This window comes from Falco punctatus, assembly GCF_963210335.1.
Source record: "Falco punctatus genome assembly, chromosome: 6".
Classification (NCBI taxonomy): Eukaryota; Metazoa; Chordata; class Aves; order Falconiformes; family Falconidae; genus Falco; species Falco punctatus.
In genome coordinates, this window is record NC_137585.1 from 2,989,725 (window position 1) to 3,013,108 (window position 23,384).

General features: G+C 43.4%; 2 protein-coding genes across 5 annotated transcripts in view; one reads left to right on the plus strand and one right to left on the minus strand.

Moving 5' to 3' along the window:
* GTF2E1 (general transcription factor IIE subunit 1) overlaps nt 1-4,452 on the minus strand; it is a 52,712-nt gene extending 48,260 nt beyond the window's left edge. For 2 of the 4 annotated variants that reach the window (XR_013928745.1, XM_080391210.1), the window contains exon 1: nt 4,310-4,452. The gene's annotated coding sequence lies outside the window, so the exon portion shown is untranslated. Of the gene's footprint in view, nt 1-1,104; nt 4,201-4,309 lie in introns of those variants that run through there. The other 2 variants (XM_080391211.1, XM_080391212.1) reach the window with 2 other exon arrangements.
* A 151-nt stretch (nt 4,453-4,603) lies between these two features.
* Nucleotides 4,604-16,339, plus strand: RABL3 (RAB, member of RAS oncogene family like 3). The gene is made up of 8 exons (XM_080391220.1): nt 4,604-4,756; nt 4,946-5,037; nt 6,186-6,315; nt 9,243-9,357; nt 10,936-11,086; nt 11,768-11,839; nt 12,938-12,976; nt 15,611-16,339. The coding sequence occupies exons 1-8, from the start codon at nt 4,711-4,713 to the stop codon at nt 15,674-15,676; spliced, it is 711 nt and encodes a 236-aa protein (XP_080247346.1). The 5' UTR covers nt 4,604-4,710; the 3' UTR covers nt 15,677-16,339.
* The last annotated feature ends 7,045 nt before the right edge of the window (nt 16,340-23,384 follow it).

A 23,384-nucleotide genomic window follows, 5' to 3' on the forward strand; every position in this document is an offset into this window, starting at 1 on the left:
AATCCACGGATTAAATTCTAAATCCTGCAGAAGACAGCCTTTGTGTGAGCCAGCGGACTGACTTGTGTCAGTTTTTAAAGAAATAAAGGAATAAATAAAGCCAACAAAGAACACCCTCATCAAGCTTTGCTACAAGTTAACAATGCTGAACACAAGGAATTTGCCTCTAAAAACAAACATGGAGACACATTCAGCAAACACCAGTTTTTGTATTACATTGAGGCCTAATGCCAAACTGCTCAAAAGCTTGAACAAGATCGGTATGGTTGGATGAAGAACATATTCTACATCATTCTGGATAACCACGTTCTCATGTAAGCTACGACAGAGAGCAATGGCACAAGAGTGAGCACATACCGAACTCACCAGGCCAGGGTCTAACAAACTGCTTCTCTGGGACAAGCTGACACCCAGCCCACAAAGAATCTCAGCCTACAGCATATGAGCTGCAAATCCTTGCTACCTGTCACCGTACCACCAGGCAAGACCAACAGTGACCCAGCTCACAAGCTGCAATCCAGTGCCACGAGTATCAGTTTAAAATCCAAAAGCAAGGAACCTTACCATTGCATCCTTGAACAGTGATTTCACCTTTCCTCCAAGCAGTAAGTCAAGCCTGAATTAATTACATGTGCAAAGAAATATGATAACATCTCCTAACAAGGTTTTAATGAACGTGAATCTGTTTCATAATCACGTCTGTACTGACCTAAATAATGTATGAACACCATGGACATGGTCGGGGGGAAAAAAATCAGCCAGAAACAAAAAAGGAAGCAGACTGCTCTTCAGACTCATTTGGGTAGAGAAACCCTTTTTATAACACCCCAGATCTCTTCTGGGGGAAAACTTGGGAGTTGTAGGGTTGGCTGGGAACCTACACCTATCAGACATACTTGGAAAGGTGCTTCCCATTTTTCCCCACATCTAACTTAAATTGTTAGCATTCTTTTTCATTAAATCTTTGAGACCAGATTTTGCCGATTTGTTTGGAAAACGTTTCTGCGGGTTCTGCCATCAGATTTAAAAAGACAAAAAAAATTATTTGCTTATACCACTGACATTTTCTTCAGAAAAATCAAAATCAGATTTTGAGTCCCTCACCTGTAAACACTGCAAGTACAACAAGCTTCTGGGAGCCAGTGTGTACCATATCCCACTCCAGCAGTCACTTGCGAGCAGCAGATCCTTCGCTCTAATTAAATTAAAATTATTTCAGAAGATTATGAGGTTAAGCTGAGAGGGGCAATTTTGAATCTTCCTGAGTACAGGCAGGGAAGGCACAAATTTCAGAACTACAGTGTGAAAACATGCCATCAAGATTTTACACGTCTGTATGAAGTAACCTCAGACACTACTCTATCTTTCCAAAAAATGGCAAAGAACCTTCCATTTTCCAGTCTGCTTTTTGTCACTGTTCTCTGTAGTAAGTGGATAATCTGTGCAACACATCGCTACTATCCAGAACTGCCTTTATCCCACATCACTTGCAAACCCAAAGTCTTCTGGTATTTTATCAGAAGCTTGTTGAATTCCATTCCCTAGAGACTTCAGGAGCATTGCTGCTCAGCCTTCCTCCTCCACTACATCTTGATGAGAAATCATGTATCTTAATTTCAAGACCTACCCTGAAGCATTAAAGGAGAAGAGAAGAATCTGCTTTCACTCAAATCCTACCTTCTTGTTGGCATTCCATAAACTGAAACCAAGAATTCACAGGTATCAAAGGGGTTTCTTCACTAAAGATGAAAATTTGTGCTACAGCTGCACACAAAAAGGCTGAACGGCCTGCCTGAAATTAGGACATTTTCACCTAATTTCTTTCACAAGTAAAATATATGGAACCCCACATGATAAGGATGCAAGGTCTGACCATGCAAGGCAGAAATTGGAACAATACAGGCTTGGAATGTAATTCTCAATCACATTCATAATCTAAATCCAACATAACAGCAAGATGTCAGTAAATTAAAGGACTACCTACGTGCATGTACACAAACAGATGTAATATTGAGAAGTACTTCAAATGCACATCAGCATTAACAAACTATTAACAGTTATAGCTGCAGGGGAAAAAACTTGGAGTGCACTATTTATGGAAGGCCAAATGTAGCAACTAGAATAGTGCAGGTACAGTTTCCTGTCACAAATTATACCCTCCATCCCACAGAGAAGTCTTTTTCCTTCTCAGTCTTCAGCCACAGCCCCTGCCATCATGTGCTAATTCTGACAGTTGCCTATTCATTTAGCAAGGTAAATCAAGTTGATAAAAGTGAAAAACAAACATGTCAAAAAAAAAGTAGCATATTTTAGAGGGAAGCAAGAGGGAAAACTTCCAAGAACCGAATCATTTCTGTTACTAGACTAGAGCCTACACAAAACAAAGATAAGAAAGAATGGCTAGGGATACGGAAACATGAGCTTTCCCCACGTGGTGGCAAAGATACTATTGAGATGACTCAATTGTAATGTGAAGCCACTAGCACATTTTAACCACGGACATCAGAAACTCTTAAAATTTATACTTAAATCTGAACATATACCAGCAGAAGAACATCATTTTGGAGACATCTCAGCATTGGCTCTCATGTAACGAAGTGGTAAGGTTTTGGGGCTTTCTTAAAGGACAAAAAGAGCATTCCTGATGAATATCAAGCCTAAGAAGTCATGACTACACTGAAGTACAGGGGGCTTAGCCCCAGCATCCCTTTTAAGTTTCTGATGGGAAGAAAGCAGAAATTGTTTTCCATACCCTGGATTCAATGAGACTAGAACACCACACTTATGTGAGTGGTATTGTCTGACTGTGAAGAATTTCAGAAAGACAAAAGTTTATGAAAGTATTAGGTTCAGAAAAGTTTTAGTGCATCAGGGTGTAGCAAACTAGTCTATATACTAAGGATGTAAGCAATAAAGAAGCAGAGAAACTAAGTAACAAGATACCAGGCTAGCTTTAATTCATGTAGTTTCTTGTTCAGAAGAATTCCCTAAAGCATCCTGTGTGAAAGCAAGCTATAAATCTTAAAGGAAGCAGAAGGTAGGAATGAGACTCGCACATCATCCCTTACGGCTGCCAGAAGGGTATTTGCTCCTCTCCCAAGGACATGGCTTTGCCCTCTCCCATGCCAGCTCTCGCACTCACAAGACCTTCCTGTGCACCAATTTGCATGACTAAAAGGTAGAAAAATACCCTTTCTCCCCCCCTCCCTCCTTCTACTAGTTTTTTTTGACAGTTTAATCAGCTAGTAGGAAAGTGTGATGAGCAACAGAATCAGCAGATCTAAGAGGATGCCAGTGCAGAAGAGATGAAAGAAGAGCCTCCTCCTTTCATGGCTGAAAAACATTAAGCCAGCTGTATTTCATGAAAATGCACCTTAATGTGCACTGCTGAACACTCTCTGCAAAATGCCCTTCTTCCTTATTCATTCTGAGCCACTTGTAAAAATACAAGTTTGGCAGCTGTACTCATTTAACAGCTTGGTGCCATTAGATGTGATGTTCATCTGCCCTGCAGGGAACCAGCAAGCTCATGAAGCCAGAAGAAAACTAATGCACAAAAGAAAAATAATAAAGATCTTCCTGAGCTAGAGAACTGAATGGTCGTGCCATGTGGGCTTGACCAACGGTCAAACCTGGCAAAAAGCAACGAGCTAGGTTTGTTATACTGTTAGTTACTCCTCAGATTCTTGCATCTTCCCTCAAATTACAAGTCGCACAGCCTCCCTAGGGTACAGCAGCAGACTACGTTATGGCCAAGTGAAGGAGGGAACCCCTCCTGCTACCTGCACAGCTCCCTATTCCCTGCCCACGTTTATGTGTTGAGTCTGAAACATCCGAATGTGTAGGCTCCTGTAGGACACGAGACTTGAGGGCTCAGCAGGTCCTCCTAAAAAAACGCCAACAAAAACACAAAGAACCCCCCCCAAACCACGCAAGAGGGGAGGCAGGCGGTGGGAGGGAGCTGAAAGTGGTGCGAGGGCCCGGGGCAGAGGCCCACCCGGACAACGTGCGGGGAGCACCGACCCCGTGCCGGCGTGCTCAGCCCCTCAGAGGCGCCCAAAACAAGGGGGGGGCGGAGCGCCGGAGCGGGGGCTCTGAGGGCCTCGGGCACCCCCGGCGGCGGGACCCCCCCAGGCGGAAGGGGGGAGGGGGGCCTCCCGGCCAGCTTCCTCTGGCGGCACCGCGTCTGAGTCCCCCGCCAGGGACGGCTATGGGACCCCGGGGGGACCCTGGCGCCTGGCGCGGCCCGCTCGGTGCCTCAGGGCGGGCCGGGCCGCCGCCGCCGCCGCCCGCCAGGGCCGGCACTGACCTGCCGCCGCTTCCAGCTCTCCCCGCTCCGGGCAGCGCTTCCGGCGGCTCCGCGTGGGCACGTCACGGCCGCGCGCCCTGGTGGCGTCACCGGCGCGCCCTGCGCCTTGCCCAATGGCTCCCCGCGTGCCGCGCATGCGCGATACCGCCCCCACGGCCTGCCCGGCACGCGTTGCCCTCTGCGGCTGAGCGGTGAGCGACAGGAAAGCAGCCAATCAGCTCCTTCATAGACCTCTTAGCGTTCCCGCCCTCATGCGAATGAAGCCAGTCAGAAGTGACAGTGGCGCCGGCTACTCGGGCAGGCAACCAATAGGCTGAGTGCAGCGGAAGGAACGAGCGCTGCGATTGGCGGCTCCGGGACGGGGTGTGTGTGTGTCTGGTGTTGTTGCTAGGTAGAGTAAGATGGCGGCTTTGGACAGGGTCAAGGTGCTGGTGTTGGGCGACTCTGGTGAGTGTATGCCCGCTGCGCCGCGGAGCCGGGCGGGGACCCACTCACCCGGCCCCTCCGCCTAGGCGGGAGCCGCGGGGCCTGTCTGCCGCCGGGCCCTGGCCCCGCCGTTAGCTGCCGCCCGCCGGCTGCCGGCCTTGCGGCCTGCCTGGCGGGGGCCCAGGGCTCCTTCTGTCTGTGCGCTTGCAGGTGTCGGCAAGTCTTCGCTTGTGCATCTCCTGTGCCAGAACCAGGTGCTGGGAAACCCGTCCTGGACCGTGGGCTGCTCGGTGGACGTTCGAGTAGGTGATGTGCCCGACGGCAGGGTACCCTAGCCTGAAGTGTAAGGGAAGGCAAGGGCCTTGACTTCATTTTTTTTTTTTTCATTCCATTACTTACTGTCCCAGATAAAGCTGTTTTTCAGTGTTTTGGTTTGCTGAGGGCTTCATCTTTCGAGGCAAATGTTATTAAGAGCCAAGTGCTTGCCTGAGCAAATTTTGACCATCCAAGGCTGTGGGAATCAGACGTGTTTGTCATTTGTAGCACATCTCCTCGCTGCGGTGGCCAGCGCTGTGTTCCAGGGCCCGAAGCAGCCAGGTTCAGTCAGAAGGCACGCCACTGAAACCACGCTGCCCTGAGAAACACCTCATGCACAGCTAAATTGTCAGCCAAACGTGGCGGGGAAAAACAATTTGCTTGTTTAGTTTGAGGGTGCTGGCCGTGACTGTAGGGTTGCTGCTCCTCCTGCCTGCTCGTTGCAGGACCTACTGTCAGCGAAATGAGGAATTTCATCTAGCAGGTTTTTTTGGCCCAAGCTACAGTCCTCATGGGATAGTTATAAACGCTTTTTTCCTTTATCACTCTTTGCTATATTCTGCGTGAAATGCATTGTCATAGGTTAGGAATATACTTCCAAAATTTGGGGAAAGAAACATCGTTTTCTGTTTGACTGTGGAGCAAAACTCTAGCAGATCCAGGGGCAAAACTTGTTGATCAATTAATTCAGTCAAGATGTCTATGAGAATTTGGAGAGGAAAAAGGTGTAGTCAAAATCTGATGTGGTCACCTGTGTTAATATTCTTGTAGTACTACCGTGTGGGTTTTAATAACTGTAAGAAGTCACAACCTTATTTTTTCATCTTGCTTTAGCAACATGCTTCTTCTAAACATGTCATGAGGCATTAGGTTTGTTAATACTGAGGTGGAAAGGATACTTACTCTCGGCTGACTCACCAAGCTCCATCTCACATGTAAGAGCTGTGGTATCCCGTGGCCACTGCTTGACTCATTCCATCTCTTCTACTTGAGAGATTTGAAATGGTGTCAGCATGAGAATTTACAGATTTCTGTCCAAGTATAATAATCCTTTCAGTTGAATGTCTTAAGTGTTGTGTAGATTAACTCCTGTGAGCTAGTGATGTGTTTACATATGATGCGAATTTTTCATCAGATACATGACTACAAAGAAGGGACTCCAGAAGAGAAGACCTACTACATTGAGCTGTGGGATGTTGGAGGTTCAGTGGGTAGTGCCACTAGTGTGAAAAGCACACGAGCAGTATTTTATAACTTGCTGAATGGTAAGTTTGATTGCTGTAAATCTGGTTTTATCAGTTTCAGTTATGAGCTGTCTCTTGGTTCTGGGGCCAGATCCCTTTAGGTCTGGCTGAGGGCTATATGGTTTGCTTTTCTGATTCCGGTACATTTACACAGGAAAAAAACCTGATAGCATTCATAGGCAGTATTTTATGATTTCAGTTTTGAACTGGAAAGCTCTTTTAGGCAAACCTGTGCAGATTAGCTTGATCAGCCTTTCATTTCAGTCTTGTGCAGCTGGCACAACAGGGAGTCTTTGAAGTTGCAGTGTTGTCCCTTCCAGCTACACTGACAGACATAAATGTTGCCTTCACCTTTCCAGGCCTGATATACATGCAGAAATATGAGTTATATTTTCTTATCTATTCAGTTCCAAAACCTACAGCAGGAAAATATTTATTTGAATTTATATGAAGTTTGATAGTTATGTTTTACCCTGGCAAATTTAAAGCTCCCATAAAATTGCAATGTGTTGATAACCATCTTGCCTCTGCTCATTTAATTTGCCAAATTATTTTTAAGAATTGAATCTTGCAACTTGCTGTATATAGAAAGTAGTATTATGCCTTCTGTTGAGGTACTGAGTTAAAGGCCTAGCAGTTCATCTGTACCACTAATAAGAGCAAATAAGAGATTACAAACTAAACAATGCGGAATTTCCGTTGTTACTTTTTGGCACCCGAGGATAGTTCACTAAAAACTGATGTATAGCAGATTAACAACTGCTTCAGAAAATCTGTCTCAAATGTTCTGTTGGATTCTTTTTTCTTGTTCCAAGTCATTTGAGGGCCTTTCAATAATATGTTAAGCCATACAATAAACATTTTTGCTCTGTGATTATTTAAATAGTGATTTCTTTCTCCTTTCCCAGGAGGAAAACTGTGTAGATACCTCTTGCTTATATTGTTAATGTAAATAAGGTTTGAGTTGTGTTGTGTCCTCAAAGCAAGCCTCTTTGGTGTATGAAAAACATTGATCTCTTTTTGACACTACATCCACAGTATGCCAGTGAGTGTGGGTCAGACTTGGAAATATCCTAGGACAGCCCATTAGGAGATGAGATCTTGAACTTATGTGTCTGAATTATAATTGATGATGTTATTAGAGTTATTTATCTCCACTGCCCAAAAGGTATTATTAGGCAGCTCACATATGAAGACTGTTGACTTTGGTAGTTAGCCTTGGCTCTGGTTTCTTTCATTAGATTAATTCCTTCATTAGAGCTTGTCTTGCAAATTGCCTCTGTTTGACCTGATTTAAGAAGAGAAGATGAATGAAGAATTAAGAAGAGAAGAATAATTCTTTCTGTCTGACTGCTTGTGCTTTCTGGGCTTGCCATGGTCTGAAAAGCTGAGATCAAAGGGCAGTTAGTGTTTGGTGGTGGCAGCATCTGTGCAGGCTGTCAGGGACACCTGGTTGTTGACAAGGTTGGGTACGGTTTGCTTTTGGTTTGGCCACAGATCTGCTTTCGTGAGCCTGCATCTGGTGTGTGGACTGTGAGAGTCTGGGACAGTGACTAGGCAGCAGGGCCATGGCTCGCAGACCTTAATGTGGGAGGAACATTTCCTTGAGTAGTCACAGGTCCTGCCTGCTCTTTTTTGATGTCGACAGAGTCTTTTTCTGCTGGTGCAACTAACTGTGTAGGTTTTCGGTGAAGCAGATAAGCGAACTGACCAATCAAAGACATAACTGAGGATGAGTGTCTGGAGGTGGAGAGTGTTTCTCGCAGATTATGCAGCAGTGCCTCTGAACGTGTTGCTATAGGCCAAGTTATGTTGCAGCAGGCTTTTTCTCCCTACTCCGGGGGTGGACTCGCAGTTGAGTTACCTTTTTATGCTGTTACTGCGATAAATGCTTTGAAATAGGGCTATGGTTGTGATATGCTGGGATTTCTCATAGGAGAGACTGTGCACAGTCCTGTGAGGTAGTGGAAAATGTTTGTGGAAATGTGTTTTTTTCATAGCGTATACAGTGGGTGGCACCTCTGGGAGTTAAGGTGAGAGGATATAAATTAATAATTTCCTCCACCTATAGGCTGTGCAGCATGTTGAGAATGAATGCTGATGAAGATAAGCGGTATCATTACATTTTGTCCTTGAATTAGTGATGTTTTGAGGTCTGGAGGAGGTGGGAATGTCCCACAGGCTGCAGGAGGTGTGAATAAATAGAAGGAATTAGCTAGGAGGAGCTGGTAATTGAATTAGGAACTGTGGGTATCAGAAGTGGGCGTCTGTTAATAGTACAGCTAAGAAGTTTGGCTGGCTATTTTTCTATCTCGGAATTTACATTTTCAAGGATCATGGTAATGAAAAATGCTAGAAGCTTAATCTTAAATACATGAAACCTTGTTAATTCACGTTTCTACCAGACACTTGAACTGTGAAAATTTGTATCAGTCTGTTTTCCGTTTGGATACCTCCCCAAGTATGTAGCATTAGTTGTTGAAAATGGAGGAAAGCTACAGCGCTCTCTAAACTCTCTGAAACAAAGAAACAGCCTTTAGACTCTTAGGTGGTGTGACAAAAAGAGCGTTAAGTTTACCAATTAGGTAAAACAGAGGAAGGCTACATTCTCTGCTGCAGGAATAGAGAGTTTCAGTATCTGAGGCCTAGACAGAGCAGAATCAGGGAATGCCTGCAAGCCGCTTGCGGATTAAACCCTGAGGTGGCTGTTCGTTTCCTCCTTTCATGAGATTTTTCTCTTAGCTCTTATCCTATTCCTGATAAGCAGCTTTAAAAAACCTGTTACCTCCTGATATTTTCAGCTTTACTCATTCACTGTAACTGAACTGGTTATACATCCCTTTCTTCGTTCTCAGATATCTGGGAACTTGCAGATGTCGTTTTGGTAAGATAAGGGGAAAAAATGTGTATCATTAAATAGCATCTTGCTGTCTTCTCTTTCACTTTAGGGATAATTTTAGTGCATGACTTAACTAACAAGAAATCATCCCAGAATTTGTATCGCTGGTCTTTGGAAGCACTCAACAGAGATGTTGCTCCAACAGGAGTTCTCGTGACAAATGGGTGAGAGAAAAAACACACATGCAGGGTTAAGATACAGTAAATCCAAGCTGTTATGGAAGTCTTTGTTCATCCCTTAGGCTACTTGAAATCCACATGAAATTAGATGTGGCTAGACTTTTAAGAAAGAAAGAAAAAAAGCGCAGGATATCAAAGGAAATCACTGCTGTTCTTGTTTTACACTGCAAATCAGGCCATTCTGCCAGTAGATTCCCAAACTGTATGGCAGAGACCTTGCTTTAAGGGAAAAGATGTTTACTGCATCCTTCATTTGTGTGAGGCCTCTGTGAGAGTGGGTCCAGTCCCTGATACCTGAAGACTTGTGTGTCTGTATTGGGATGTGCAAAGCCCTTGCACAAGAAGTGTCATGGGATGGCATGTCTCTGTTCCAAAAGGCTTTCCCTCCATGCACCAAGGCTGAGGAAGTTCACTTAATTTTTTTTTTTTTTTTGGGGGGTGGGATGGCTGATGGAGGAATTATTTCAGGAGTGTGGCTAAAAAAAAGCGCAGAAAACTCTGCTTAAACAGCATGTTCAGAATTGTCTTTCCAACATGGTGTCAAGTATTTCCTCCTATACCTCCATGCTCCTGTTATACATGTAGTCAAGGAGGTTTTAAGATCATTGATAAAACCTCACACATGAGCAGGGAAGCAATCATAAAGGGTAGCTTTTTGTGGGAAGAATATCAGTTGTTTCCCTACCTATGCTGGTATGCAGGTCTTTCTACAGAAACTTGGGAGAAGAGAAAGAGGATTTGCATTATATAACTGCAAATTTCTCCAGTTTTTCCAGGTGCAGGGTCTTCATAATTGTTTTAATCTTCAAAAGCTTAGCTTCTGTCAGGGACAGATGCTCAGCCACCAACAATTGCTTGGTTGAGTTGTTGCTTTGGTTGTAAAATTACTTTCTAGAAAGCTTCTTTTAGGTAAAAATGAAAGACAAGTGATTATCCTAGCTGAGGAGAACGATTGGAGCTTGGATTTGTGATGACATTTAATTTTATTGTTTATTTTATAAAGGCTGTCTTTGATGATTATTCATATCTGAATCAAAGCTTGTCGGAATTCAGCTTATGGTGGCTGCCTTTATTTGAATGTAGAAGAATTAATAACTTGACACCACACAACTGTTATTGCAGCCCTCTTTGATCTAACGTGGAAAGGGGTAGTGTTTCAGTGTTGCAACTTATTTCGTTGTCCCTCCTTTAACAGTCTATGTATGTAGAAACTTAGATGTTCAGCAATGCCAGCTGCCTGATATGTCTCTGGTGGCTGCATATGCTTGGTACAATACTGGTATTCCTATTTCTTTCCTGCTTGTGTTAGCATTTTTTCTGCAGTTCATTTATGCTGAGAAGAAATCCAAATCGTGGTTTCTTTTCTCTTTCCTTTCAATTCCTGTGTAGTGACTTAGATGCAGAAGCCCTGCCTTAATTGATAGATGCAGCGCATCCTTTCTTAGATAAATAATGACCCATAAATAAATTACCATTATTTGAAAAAGGGGGAGCTGTTGGCATCCCTGTGCCCACTTACATGACCATGGCTGTACTCAAGACTGTATTTGTTTCCCTCACCAGTGACTATGACCGTGAACAGTTTGCTGATAACCAAATTCCACTGCTGGTAATAGGAACTAAGCTGGATCAGATCCCAGAAACTAAGCGGAATGAAGTTTTGACCAGAACAGCTTTCTTGGCTGAGGACTTCAATGCTGAAGAGATAAATTTGGTTAGTATCCTTGTCACCGCTGTTGTTTTTATTTTGTATGGGAGTGAGTCCAAATTTTAGTAAGTAAAGATGTGACAAAAACTGGGCTTTTGGAGATTTTCTCAATAATGCTGGAGTCATCGCATTTTGGTTGGCTGTCCCCCTTGCTTGATGAAATGACCGTCCTTGTTTCACTACAGAGAGGTGTATGGGGTGTTAGATAAGGTCACTGCAGCTTGGAATTGATGGTTGGGAATTCAGTTTTCCTTGTCCTTAGTTCTGACACTATTCTTGAATGAAACATCAGGATCACTTTATTTTTATTTATATATATATACAATGTGTATATATATGTATAAAAATATACCTGTGCTGCGTAAGTGTTTGTATGTGTGTGTGTATGCATGTGTGTGTGTAATCTCATGTGTAGCCTGTACAAATTATTAGTTGACTGTATAGCTGGTAGCAGAAGGAAGATGTGGAGCACACAGGGGGTTACTTAGAATTTTCTGGTGAATTCACAGAACAAAAGTTGGCCTTTTCTCTTGAAGGACTGTGAGGCAGAAAGCAGCAGATAGACTGTGTTTTCCCTAGCTGATTGCAGGTCCATGTGTCAGGGGAAAGGGTAGGTTGATTTCCATGTTTACAGCTTCCTTGCATTGATTTCCTTGTGCTTGGTTTGTTGTTGTTTGTGTCTTCTAGGATTGTACCAATCCTCGTTACCTGGCTGCAGGTTCATCCAACGCTGTCAAACTAAGCAGGTTTTTTGATAAAGTAAGTCAAGTCAAGGAAATTATGTTTTATTGTTCTGTGTATTGAATGCTGTCTGTGATTTGAACATGGAACAACAGTTAGCTGCCTCTTTCACGTTCTGCTTTTTGAGTTGGTTGAAGCCAGGCGTGGAGGTGCCAAAGACTGGTCTGCTTCTGGAAACTCCAGAAAATAGCTGATCTGCTTGAAGAGTTGATTCTTGATCTGCATAGAGCAATGAAAAAGAGCTCAGAAATGTCCAGAGACACTGCATATATTTTTGGAGCCTTCTGACAGGCCAGAAGGTTTGCAGCGTGCTGAGGTAGTAATGCGGGAAGTTACAAGGCTGTGGTTAGCTCTGTTGATCGTGGTTAAAGAAAACTTTAGGACTTAAGAGATTTGGTATGTACTCTCCCTCCCTGCAAAAGACATCTTGTGCAAAACCATCAAGTCCTACTGTGAAAATGATAGAAGGAATGCTCTGGTTTAAGCACCCCCTGGATAAAGATACCATAGCAGAGCAGATCACCTCCTGTAACATGTCATGCTTTAGAGGAAGCTTGACCTGAATTTTCTTTGGAGGAGAGTTTAGATTGTACAAATGATACAAATCACTTTTTATTTTTTAGATTGACAGTACTGCCTCCATAGGTACCCCTCAGCACAGACAGTGTTGTGCATCACTCTCAGAGCACGAGTCAGGCTACCTCTTCTCAAGCATCACCTGTGCCCAGGGGCTACTCAGAACCACTGGAGGTGTTATGCACCTGCAGAATGAGATTTTTTCTAGTGCTCAGAACCACTGCATCTGCAGAAAGAGATGGGAATAACTGATGAGTAAGGAGACACCCAAACCATCACCTCCATTACTAAAGAGGGCTAACTAAATGAGGTGTGTCTAAGTTCAGAATAACACAGCTTTACTAAGAATGGCTGGAGGTGGCAACTCCTTCTATGTGTACTAGAGCATTGCACTTAAAGCAATAGGCCTGGAGCAGGGAACGTGACTTCAGACCTTGCCCCGGTTAGCCATGAGTTTCAGTGCTCACATGTGAAGTTTTGATTGGAATCTGAGGTTATGCTTATGTTGTGCCAGCTAAGATCATTCTCTGTTTTTCCCAGGTCATAGAGAAGAGATACTTCTTAAGAGATGGCAATCAGGTTTGTAATTTTTCCTCCTTTTTTGTTTTCTTTCTCCCTTTGTAATGTGAACTGCTGACAGGGTCCTCTTTAGGACATGGGTTTCATGTGACTTAAATGGTAATCTATGCTGGTAATTGGGTTTTGAAATCTGTGGGAGCACAGCTGTTTTGGATAGACAGAAAAATGGCTGACTTTTCTCAGCTAAAGTATTTGTAATGTGATTGGCAGTGAAATAATTAAGTATGCTAACATAGCAGAAGTTGCAAGAGTGAGATAAAATGGGCAGATATGATCTCTGTCAGATCTGTCAGCTTCAGGCTGCTTGGTTGCAGATTTAGGCCAGAGATGCTGTCCTGAAGGTCAATGGAAAGGCTTTTTTTTCCACAGCTGGAACTAGCATTTTATGTTTGGTACAGGTAACTTTCATAGAACCAGTGGAGCCACAAGGAGAACATCAGTAAGATACCATTCCTAATGGCTGAGTTAACTGTTTTCAGTACAGGTGGTGAAGAAGTAGTGAAATGACTCTTCTGGTTTGGGCAGGCCACTTCAGCTCTTTGTGCCCCCCACCCCGCCATGCACAGTCTGCCATGTGGGGAGCAGTGAGTTTCCATTTACCGTACCTGTGAGGTGCTTGCAAATTACCATGAACAGCACCACCAAAATACAATCAAATGTATCGTTAGATGTAGCTGTGCTGAAAGCCCCTTAGGGATAGGGGGCGGGGGGGGGGGGGGGGCGGGAATAGTCGCAAATTACAAAATGCTTTCTTTCTTTGAGCATTTTTCTATGCCTTTTAAAAACAAAAATTGCTTTTTCCTCTTTCAGTTCTGCATGCTTCCTTTTTTCCTCCCCTCTCCCCTTCTCCCCACATTCTCTAGTGAAAGGGAGTCTCCCTTTCATGGGGATAACAGCCTAATGCAGAAATCTGCTTGTGTGCTGGTTGTCTTTGAGTGATGTAAGATTTTTATTTTTCTGATTTGATCATTTTTAGTGGCTAGCCAGGGATTAACTTTATGTTGCTTATGGCCACGTGCCAAAGATTACAGCCTGCTGATGACTATTTTCATTTGCCTCACTGACGATAGCTGAGAAGCTTAAAACAAATCTTAAGTAGTGGACAGTCATTTTTAAAGAGACAAAATCCACATTGGAACTGGAGATTTCAATATGACCTCTTAAAGTTGTTAGTTGAAATGATCTACCAAATGTAAATCTTATGAATGTGTTTGTGGGTTTTCTACAATAGGTCACTTCGATCATTCGTGTTTTGAGGTATTTCTGTTATAGACTTCTTCAGGATGAAAAGAATGATAAGTTTCAAATTGTTTGTAGCCATGATTTCAATAAGATCTCTGATAAATAATTATTACTTTTAATTAGTGACTTTGATATAAAAAAATACAGAAACAGATAACATTTTATCTATGGTGTCCTGCTACTTTTTAGGTCTAATGATTGCATTTTTCCCTTTTGAATTCCCAAAGCAGTTTTCATGAGATGAACCTTTGTGCAAAATCTGCCTGATTTTTCCCTTAGAAATGATTGCTTCTCAGAGATGAATAAAACAATTCCTGAATGAATACCTTGCATATCTGTTTGAGTTTTGGGCCTGAAAACCCTAACTAAATCTAAATTGTGGGGGTTTTAGTGGACTTTTATTTTGAGTAATAGCTTTTTCAGTTTACCAATGAAGCAGTCTGCTCTGTATTGTAAATTACATTTTCCTCCCATCCCATCCTTACATGCCCATGTTCTCCTGGCATGATTTGTAGTGCTCGTTTGACACCTTCCACCGTGTATTTCCTATGAGAGTGTGAAATTGTTTTGGGAGCATGTGCTCACTGGGTCTGCTGTTTCTGCTTGTGTGTAGTTAGGTACCTAAAAGTTACTCTGGACTGAAATCGGAGAGTTTCATGATGCCAATAGGACAAACATGGTACACAGTATTAGAAAGCAGTGCATCCCTTTCTTTTAAGGGATTCAAGGGTGCATTGGATTGCAAATCTGTTTGAAATACTGTTAAGCCAGAGAAGCTTCCAACGGTTTCAAGTAGATTTTCTTTGTAAGCACTCCTTGTCACGGTGTGAGCAGTATCTACAGATTGGCTACAAAAGCAGGAGTGCTAATCCTTTGCATTGTTGCAGCCATTTCTATTCTGATGGTTTTCTTAGTTTTCAGCAGTTGATAAAACTGTGCTTTCAACTACCAGTGAATTGCTGTTGTCTCAGGTTAGAAGGCATAAAGTCCTAAAAGCTCTTTAATAGGACTTGTTAATACTATTTTGTAGTTTTAAAAATGAATGGAGGAGAAATTCTGGTATGCATTTGAATCTGGGGGGAAATATGGACTTTGAAATCTGCAATTAACTGGTTTAGGGTTTGCCCAAGAAATTAAGGCTTTCATTGTAACCCTTGCCAAAAAGCCTTAAGGAGCTCCATAGAACAAATGAGCCATACTCAAGTTTTGCAGCTTGTTTAATTAATGGTGCTGCTCCTCTAGCAGTAAGCTTGAAGCATTTTAGTCCTGATTTTGGCGACGGCGTGGAAGAGGAAGGCATTGTTGCAGCTGGTTTGGTAACAGGCTCTCAAATGTGGGCTAAAGGGAGCTCCTGCTGATTCTGACACTACAACTTACCTTTTCTGTCTCTAGATTCCTGGCTTCTCTGAAAGGAAAAGGTTTGGAGGAGGGACACTGAAGAGCCTTCATTATGACTGAACGCTGAATAAGTGGAAGATGACTTCTCCAAGTTCCTAACAACATTTCCATTCCAACTGGTTGCTTGAAGATAATAATGCTTATGTCAAGCAGAGTAAAATGGTATTACGGCTCGGTAGACTGCTGAGGTTACTTCTGCTGGAAAAGACTTGGGGAAGAATTTCCAAAAATCTAATCTGAAGCCTGGTGCTTCTTAGGGTTGCAGGCCGTCTGGATACATGGGGGCATCTGGGGAAAGTGTACAAGAAGTTGAATTCCGCTCACGCTGCTGTGGGAACCTTTATCATACACAGCAAGCATATGTGACATCTGTGTCTCCATTTTGGAAAACTTATGGACAGTCTTTGTAATGAATTACATTTATCTTACCTCTAAAGGAAAGATGACACTGAGTGGGATTCTCATTTACAGTAAAGTGAACAAACCAAGTGAGTGAAATGTAAGGATGGGTGAGGAATGGTCTGGAAAATAATAAATGTCTTCATTAAATGAATGGTGGTGTCTCACCTGAAACACACTGCTCAGCCTGATTCAAAAGGGATAAAAGAAATAAACAAGAGATGAAAAAGGATTTGAAGTCTTAAAAAGAAAATTGTGAGTAGAAAACAAGTGGTATTCTACTGCTTAAATTAAAATTGTTTACTCTGGAGAGGACAAAGTGAATCAGGTACTCCTGTCTATTTTTTCGTAATTGAGTGTGGTCTTGTTCTTAATACTGAATTAAAAGGCAGTGCATTGAAAGCTGGTAGAAAAAGTGCATTTTTATACAGTGCTTATTCAGAACAAATATGACATGGTCTTACTGAGCCTGAGGGCTTAGTGGGTTCAGAAAACATGAAATGTGAGAACATCCTCTGAATTAGAATAGGCAGAAATTTAAAAGGGTTTTAAAGCACTGTAGAAAGTAGGAACTGAGCATGATTAGAAGGAAAGTTCTGTGATAGGGATGTTTCCTTTTCATATTTAGTACTAAGGATAAAAGGAGACTTGACCTGATCCACTGTGCAAGCTGTTGTCTTCCTAAATAGCCACAGCTTTGCATAGTTTCTCACCTCCCTGGAGTTGTATGGAGTGGTAAAAGCCTGATTTATGGCAGCTTCTTCTTTCCCCTCCTTCCTCACAGTCACCTCTAATGGTTAAGCCTCTGGCAAAGGCTAACTAAGAGCTGCAGTTAGATATAAATACAGATTAATAATAAATGGGGGTAGAAGAAAGTAAAATGCTGGTGTGAAACTGACAGCAAGCAGAGTTTCACAGTCTCCAGGTTACGCCTGCCTGCAGCTCTCCTTTAGCAGCTGCTTGGAAATAAATGCAAAACTGCCTCTTGCCACTAATCAGGCACAAAAATGACAGTGAGAGGTGCACCAGTCAAAGGTATTATTTTCCTTAGGCCATTTCCAGAAAGGTCTTGGAGCATTTGCAAAGGTGAGTGCAGTAAGTTTTTAGATGCCTGTGTGAAATAGGTTATTACTTAACATTCAGTTTACAACCAGGGAAAATAAGGTACCAAAACATTCATAGCAGCATGACAGTGACAGCACCAGTGTCTCTCTCTGCTCCTGTGACGGTGAAAGCTGGAATTACTTTCTCCAGGTCAGGTGCCGCCTTAGGGTAACCAGACCTGGGCTCCTTCGGGTTACTAAGGAACTGCAGAGCAGAACACACAAGCTAGGGCTATTTCTTCTTCACCTGATGGCTTCTTTAGGAGAATTGGAAGTGTTCCAGAATAAGGAAGGCCATTTAGTTTAAGATGCTGCCTTAAGAACGGTTGCACAGATCTTTGGTTTGGAGGAAGCAACTTTCCAAAGTAGCCCTCTTCAAATAATCCAAAAAAAAAAAAAAAAAAGGAACGTTGCTCAGCATGCTGTAGGGTGGCCTGAGCCCTGATTGCAGCACACCTGTGTTCGTGTGTTTCACCTCAGGCTCCACAAACAGCAAAGCCTTTGTGTGAGAAACCCAGTTCATGCTCCAGGAAGAGGAGGGAATGCACGAGTCCTGGGCATCAGTGGTACTGAAGGTTGACAATCGGGATTTGGGAGCAAATTAGAGCTATTGTTGTGGTAGGAGGGGAGAAGATAGAGAATAGTACTGAGGAAATGTAGAGCTTGTGGGCAAGTGGTGGGTTAGCAGATTGAAAGAGAAGTGTGGTTGAGGCTGCAGCTCCTGTTTGAGGCTCAGCTAAGTCTGCCTGGGCTCACTCATCCAGCTGGGAGCCGTAAAACTCCTCCCTGGACACCTCCATCCACTCTTGAACAGACCTGTGTGGTCTGACAAGTGACTTCATGGTCAGTCTCACTGTCCAATTTGCAAAATGAAGGGGGCTCCGCTGGTAGCATGGCTTTAATGTATCTGTTTATCAAATTGTGGTTTTTTCAGTACACAGGGTTTTAAAGAGTAAAGTCTGGATGTTTAACTTGAAGAAAATGAGGATCAGGGTTGTTCCAAGATGTTTGTGTCATCACAATATTTATTCTGATATCACCACCCTTAACTCTGTCCTGCCAATCTTAACTTCAACAGTTAGTTTTAATTCACTGAAATCCTTTAGATACCTGTCATTTGGTTATCATTGTAAAGGGTAAAGGCTAAATTTCTATGCTGTCTCCATCAATAGCCCTGAAAAATTATTGCAGACCCATCTCGCCATGATTGCAGTGTTTTAGCCTTCGTGGTCACAGATTAGAATAAATTACTGTGTAAAACACGTGGTTTTTTCCATGTATTTTTACCCACTTTTCTTCTCTTATTTCATCAGGGCCAAGTTAAGGATAGTAGCATATTCCAGTTATTTTTAAATACAGTCCTGAAGTTTTGTGGGTTTCCCATGCTTAGGATTTGGATAATTACACTATCCCTGTTTCGTGGTTTTTACATTTAGGTGACAGACACACACTGCAGCTCTCTTGAAATAGCTCCATATGATTTTTGTTTGGAGTGGTAGCTTCTGTTTTCCTGAATGTAATGCAGAGCCAGAATGGACTGATAATTATGTATTAGACAAACCATGGAAATTTGTAGAAGTTGTTGCAGGCACCGTTAGCCTACTGACTGGGTGTAGTGTGGGATTAGGTGCGTCTTTATTTTAATGGGAGGTAGTGGCTCGGTACGCAAGTGCCACCAGTTTAGCACTGTACCTTGGTGGTACCCATATTGTTTCTGTTTATAGAGCAAGAATGTCTCTCACCTGCTGTTTCCATATATCAAATGTCAGAATCCAGTGGGCGCTGCAGAATGACCACCCCAGTTCTTTTTGTTATTGACTTTACGCTTACTCGCTACCCTACCCCTTCCGTGCTTCTGCTTTACTTCTGTCTTAAAGTGTCTAAAGATCAGTCTTTAAATTGTCACTTTAAAAAAAAAAAAAAAAGCTGTGTTGATCTTTCTCCCAAATATTCATTGTCCAGCCAAACCCTTTTTGGTTTTTTTGATCACAGGTTTAAGTGTAGTGGTTGTTTTACACCTGTGTTAATGTTGTGTCATGAATCCAACATCTTCGCTATTTTAATACAGATAGGTCTCCAGCCCAGATTAAGTATCTTATTTGTTTAGATCTCAGCAGGTAACCGCCATTAGGTATAGTTTTTCCTTTTAGGACAAGGTGATGTGTAATGAAGTCGTGTATGTTGATGGCATTACATTTCATTTCAAAGGAGGTGCCAGCTTCTTGTCGGACCCAGGAGTATGTCAGCAGCTGGAGTCAGTGGTGTTGCTGTTTGCACCTTGGAGAAGGTGCTTGGGGCTGTGACGCCAGACGACTCTGTGTCACACTTCGTTCCTCCTTCTATGTGTTTCACCTTTCCCTTCCCTGTGTCCCCCGTCCCCCCATGCCCTTTATGGCCCTTCTGTCTGTGTTGCCTCTGTCCACCCACACCCCATTCTCTGTTCCTCCAGCGCCCTTTCTCCCAATTTCTATTCCTCTTTCTCTCCCCACTTTCCATGCCCTACCTGTCTGATCGCTCTGTCTCCGGGGGTCACAAAGACCCCTCTCATTGTTCCCCCTTTCTTCCCCTGTTTCTCTCTGTTTCTCTCCACCATGCTTTGTCTCTCTGGCTGTACCACTCGAGTTCTCCCTGCTCCTCTCTCTGCCTGTCGCTGCCTCTCTGTTTCCCTACATCTCTCCTTCCGTCTGTCTCTCTGGTGCCTGTCACAGGCACACAGATCTCACATCCAAGCACTTTTATGCAGTTCCTTTAAACTCAATCTCTCCGTTGACTTCTCAGGCAGAACTGTATGCCTGGGTGCTGCGTACCACAAGGGCCAGTGAGGAGGGCTCACGCGGCTACCTTTGAGATGTGTTGGGCTACCCATGTGTGCACGGGTGAAATGTATAGCTAATAAACAATGAGCCTCTCCTCTTCCCAAGGGACTCGGCAGAGCTTTCTTGTTGATTTATGACCCGTTTGATGACTGAGGGGAATAGTCAGAAGCTTGAATATGTCCTAAATGTGGAAAAAAACCCAAATCTGCCCCTCTTGATTTCCATGCAGAAAAGTAGGAGACCCATGTGTACAATAACCTTAAATTCTCGAGTATACGTTTTTGTTTTCCTAGCAACAGGATCGCCTGCTCCTTGCAGCAATCTTTAGCAAAGGTGATGCTGGCTTTAAGCATGTGAAACCTATCCAGTAACGGGGTTTCGGTACAACCTTCATACAAACTTGCATTATTGATAATAGTATTTGCAGAAGCAGCTGCAATATGCTCCGTTTATCACAGATGAGGTACAAACTGCTGCATTGTAGCCTGCAGCCAATGGATTTTTTGGTGAGGTGTAGAGAAGTTGGGGCTTGAATTCTCATTCCTCAGCTGATAAGGAGGCGACAGACTTTGACTGGTCGAAAACCTGCCTCTGCTTTTCAGCAAAGGGAGCTTAGTCCTTTTATTTCTTCTGTTAGTCAGCTCTTCCCGTTAGAAGTCATGTTCCTGTCTCCCTTTCCTTACGAGGACACCATTTACTTTGATTCCTTTACAGGGCTGAGCAAGTCTGTGGCTTAGTGCACTAGTTCTCTTTGACAAAAAGCCGTTATCGTTATCGATGAACCTGTCACTGGCTGGCGACATGCCAGAAAGTGCTTGGAGGAAAGCTCTGCTGAAGCTGTGCCTTACTGCAGGACTGGCATTAGGTCCTCAGGCCGACACTGGGTTTGGAAAAAGCATCACATAGGTGTCAGGTAGAAGAGGGGATGGAGAATAAAATCGGTCCCAATCCTCTTTTTATTTCACATGTGCAATCAATGGCAGAGCTGCCCTGCCTAGCGAGGGCCTGACAGGAGGCCAGAAGTATTGTCCTCAGTGTCACCCACTTGGGCTGCTGTGGGGTTATTCTCACATCTGATCAGTAAATGGGGAACACATGTTTCTTTATGGAACATGAGAACCTAATGAAGAAGTTCAGATTCTTCTTTTGCTATCCATGGGTGTACGAGCAGCGTAAGGGTTTCCAGCTGTGCAGGCAAAGCTGCAATAAAACATGGTTTCTCGGGACCCGAGTCTAAAAGGATCTTGAAATTAGATGTAGTTACCTAATAGTGAGAGTGATGATGCCCGAAACAGTTATTGCAAAAAAAAGCAGATTTGTCATTGTTTGGGGTTTTTCAGGGTAGAATTAGTAGCTTTCTGAAAGACGAGCTTTAGCACAGCTTGAGGAAAAGTCCTCCAGCGTGTTTGTAAGGAATTTGGTTTAGATGATCAGCTATCTGTGGCCACAAAGAGACTGTGAAGTCTGGCTTTGGCAGTTCAGCTGCTTAGCCAGCCCTGCTGCAAATACTATTAAGTACAGAGATGTGTTTTCTTCTTCCTGCTTTGGCATTACATCGCTGAGATACAGCTTGTTGTGCCCCTTGGGCTTATCAATGCGCAGAAACTCTGGTTCCGTACCTACTGGAATTGCACAGGGATGTTCCTTCTTGGCATACCACCACGGGCTTCTCTCACAAAGACATCGAATACAAGACAAGCTCATAAACGAAAACACACTTTTTCTTGACTAGATCAACCGAATAAAAGTCTGGGCTGTGCGGGCAATCCAACTGTGAAAGTTCAGTCATTTCTTTAAACTAGGAGGACCATGAAGTGAAATAGCGTACGATTGACTCATGCACAGCCACCTTCCCTTTGACCCGAAAGTTAACGTTTACAAAGTGGAAATGTACTGCTGCCTTTGGGTTAAAGATTTATCAAAGGACAAGGAGGCCCAGTAGCTTGGAAAGCTAGGACTGTGTTCACAGTTTGTATCTTGCTGTCTGATGCCATCTTCTCTTCCCCAGGCTTGTTCTGCCGTGGCTTACATGGGCCTGATGAATGTCCTACCCTTGATGAATAAAAGTTCAGACCACAAAATTCAGTGACTGTCCAAAATTAGCACCCTCTTTGGCCGTTACACCAGAGTGGGAAGGACAGAACAGGGCAAGGTGACTAAATTTTCTACTGATTCCTAGGAGTGCTTCTTCTAGCCTGAAGACAGAAGCATCACAGCAAGGTGAGCAGGTGGCATCTCCAGCCTCTGTTCATGCAGCATCTGCTTTTTGGTGACAAGGAGTGTGTGTTCTCCACTGCAGACAGTTTCTATGATCTTTCCTGCACAAATAAATGGTAATAATTAACTTGTCTGGCATCTGCTGCTGAATGATCCCAGAAAAATGACAAGGACATATTTCATAAGAGTCACTCTACAAAAAAGTACGTGTTATTAAAAAGAGCCTTTTTTGCCACAAAGCTGTTGGCAGTGATAAAGAAGTATATTATCGCTTTATTTTCTCATATTATGATGAAAAGTTCAAAAAAGAGATTAAATCCTCTGGTAGCATGTACACGGTACACCAGCAGGTAAACAGAGGCAGCTGCTCTAGAGAGCTCCTGTCCCATTTGGCAGCATGCGAAGGGTTAACACCCAGAAGAAATGCAAGTTGGGGAAGCTGAGATTACAGAGACAGGAGTGAATGGATATATTAATAAATATGTACACCGATAAATACATTTAAGCTGGATGAAGAGAGGCTGGAGAAGAGGTTGGTACTTTGAGAAACAAGATACGTCACTGTGAAAAGCAACGGGCCATTGCAACAGCAGGTCCGTGGCCACATCAGAAAGGATCTATCCCTCTCTGTTAGCTCTTAAATATGTTGTGCGTGGGACGGAGGAGCTTTACTGTTGGGACTGGCCAACCACCTGCTACAAGAAGTGGTGGTGAGCCATGATCCAGTAATTATACTCATCATAGCAGCACTGGGAGACTGCAATATCCATGCTAGAAAGCGCTGCGCTAAGCATGGAGGGGTTTGTGAAGGTATCGGCCCCGCTTGAAAGTGTATACCCTGATAGACAAGTATTAAGGTAAAGGGACAGGGAAGAATAGGAAGAATATATAGCTTTGCCTTTGCCACGTGGCATGAAATACACATTGCAAAAGAAAATGCTGGTGGGGAGCATCAGGACGCAAAGGGATCGCTGTCCCATGTCTCTCACGTTTCTCGCAGAGACCTGGGTCACTCACCCACGCAGTGCCCCGCTACCTGAACCCGCAAGTGATCCAGCAGGAAACAAGAAGCCTTTCAATGCCCACGCTATGAATTTCAGCTGAGTCCCCTTTGTCTATCGGGTCAAATATTGCTGCCTCATCTTCTGTTGGAAAGGCTTTTTCCATTCTGCTCCTCATCTTCCGTTCACCACTGAGATAGATGTTGAGCACCAGCTGTTGACTTTTCTAGCA

Coding starts and splice junctions, on each gene's coding strand:
- RABL3 (XM_080391220.1), top strand. CDS start 4,711: ATGGCGGCTTTGGACAGGGTCAAGGTGCTGGTGTTGGGCGACTCTG. Junction 11,087..11,767: donor ATGCTGAAGAGATAAATTTG/GTTAGTATCCTT, acceptor TGTGTCTTCTAG/GATTGTACCAATCCTCGTTA. Junction 12,977..15,610: donor TCTTAAGAGATGGCAATCAG/GTTTGTAATTTT, acceptor TTCTGTCTCTAG/ATTCCTGGCTTCTCTGAAAG.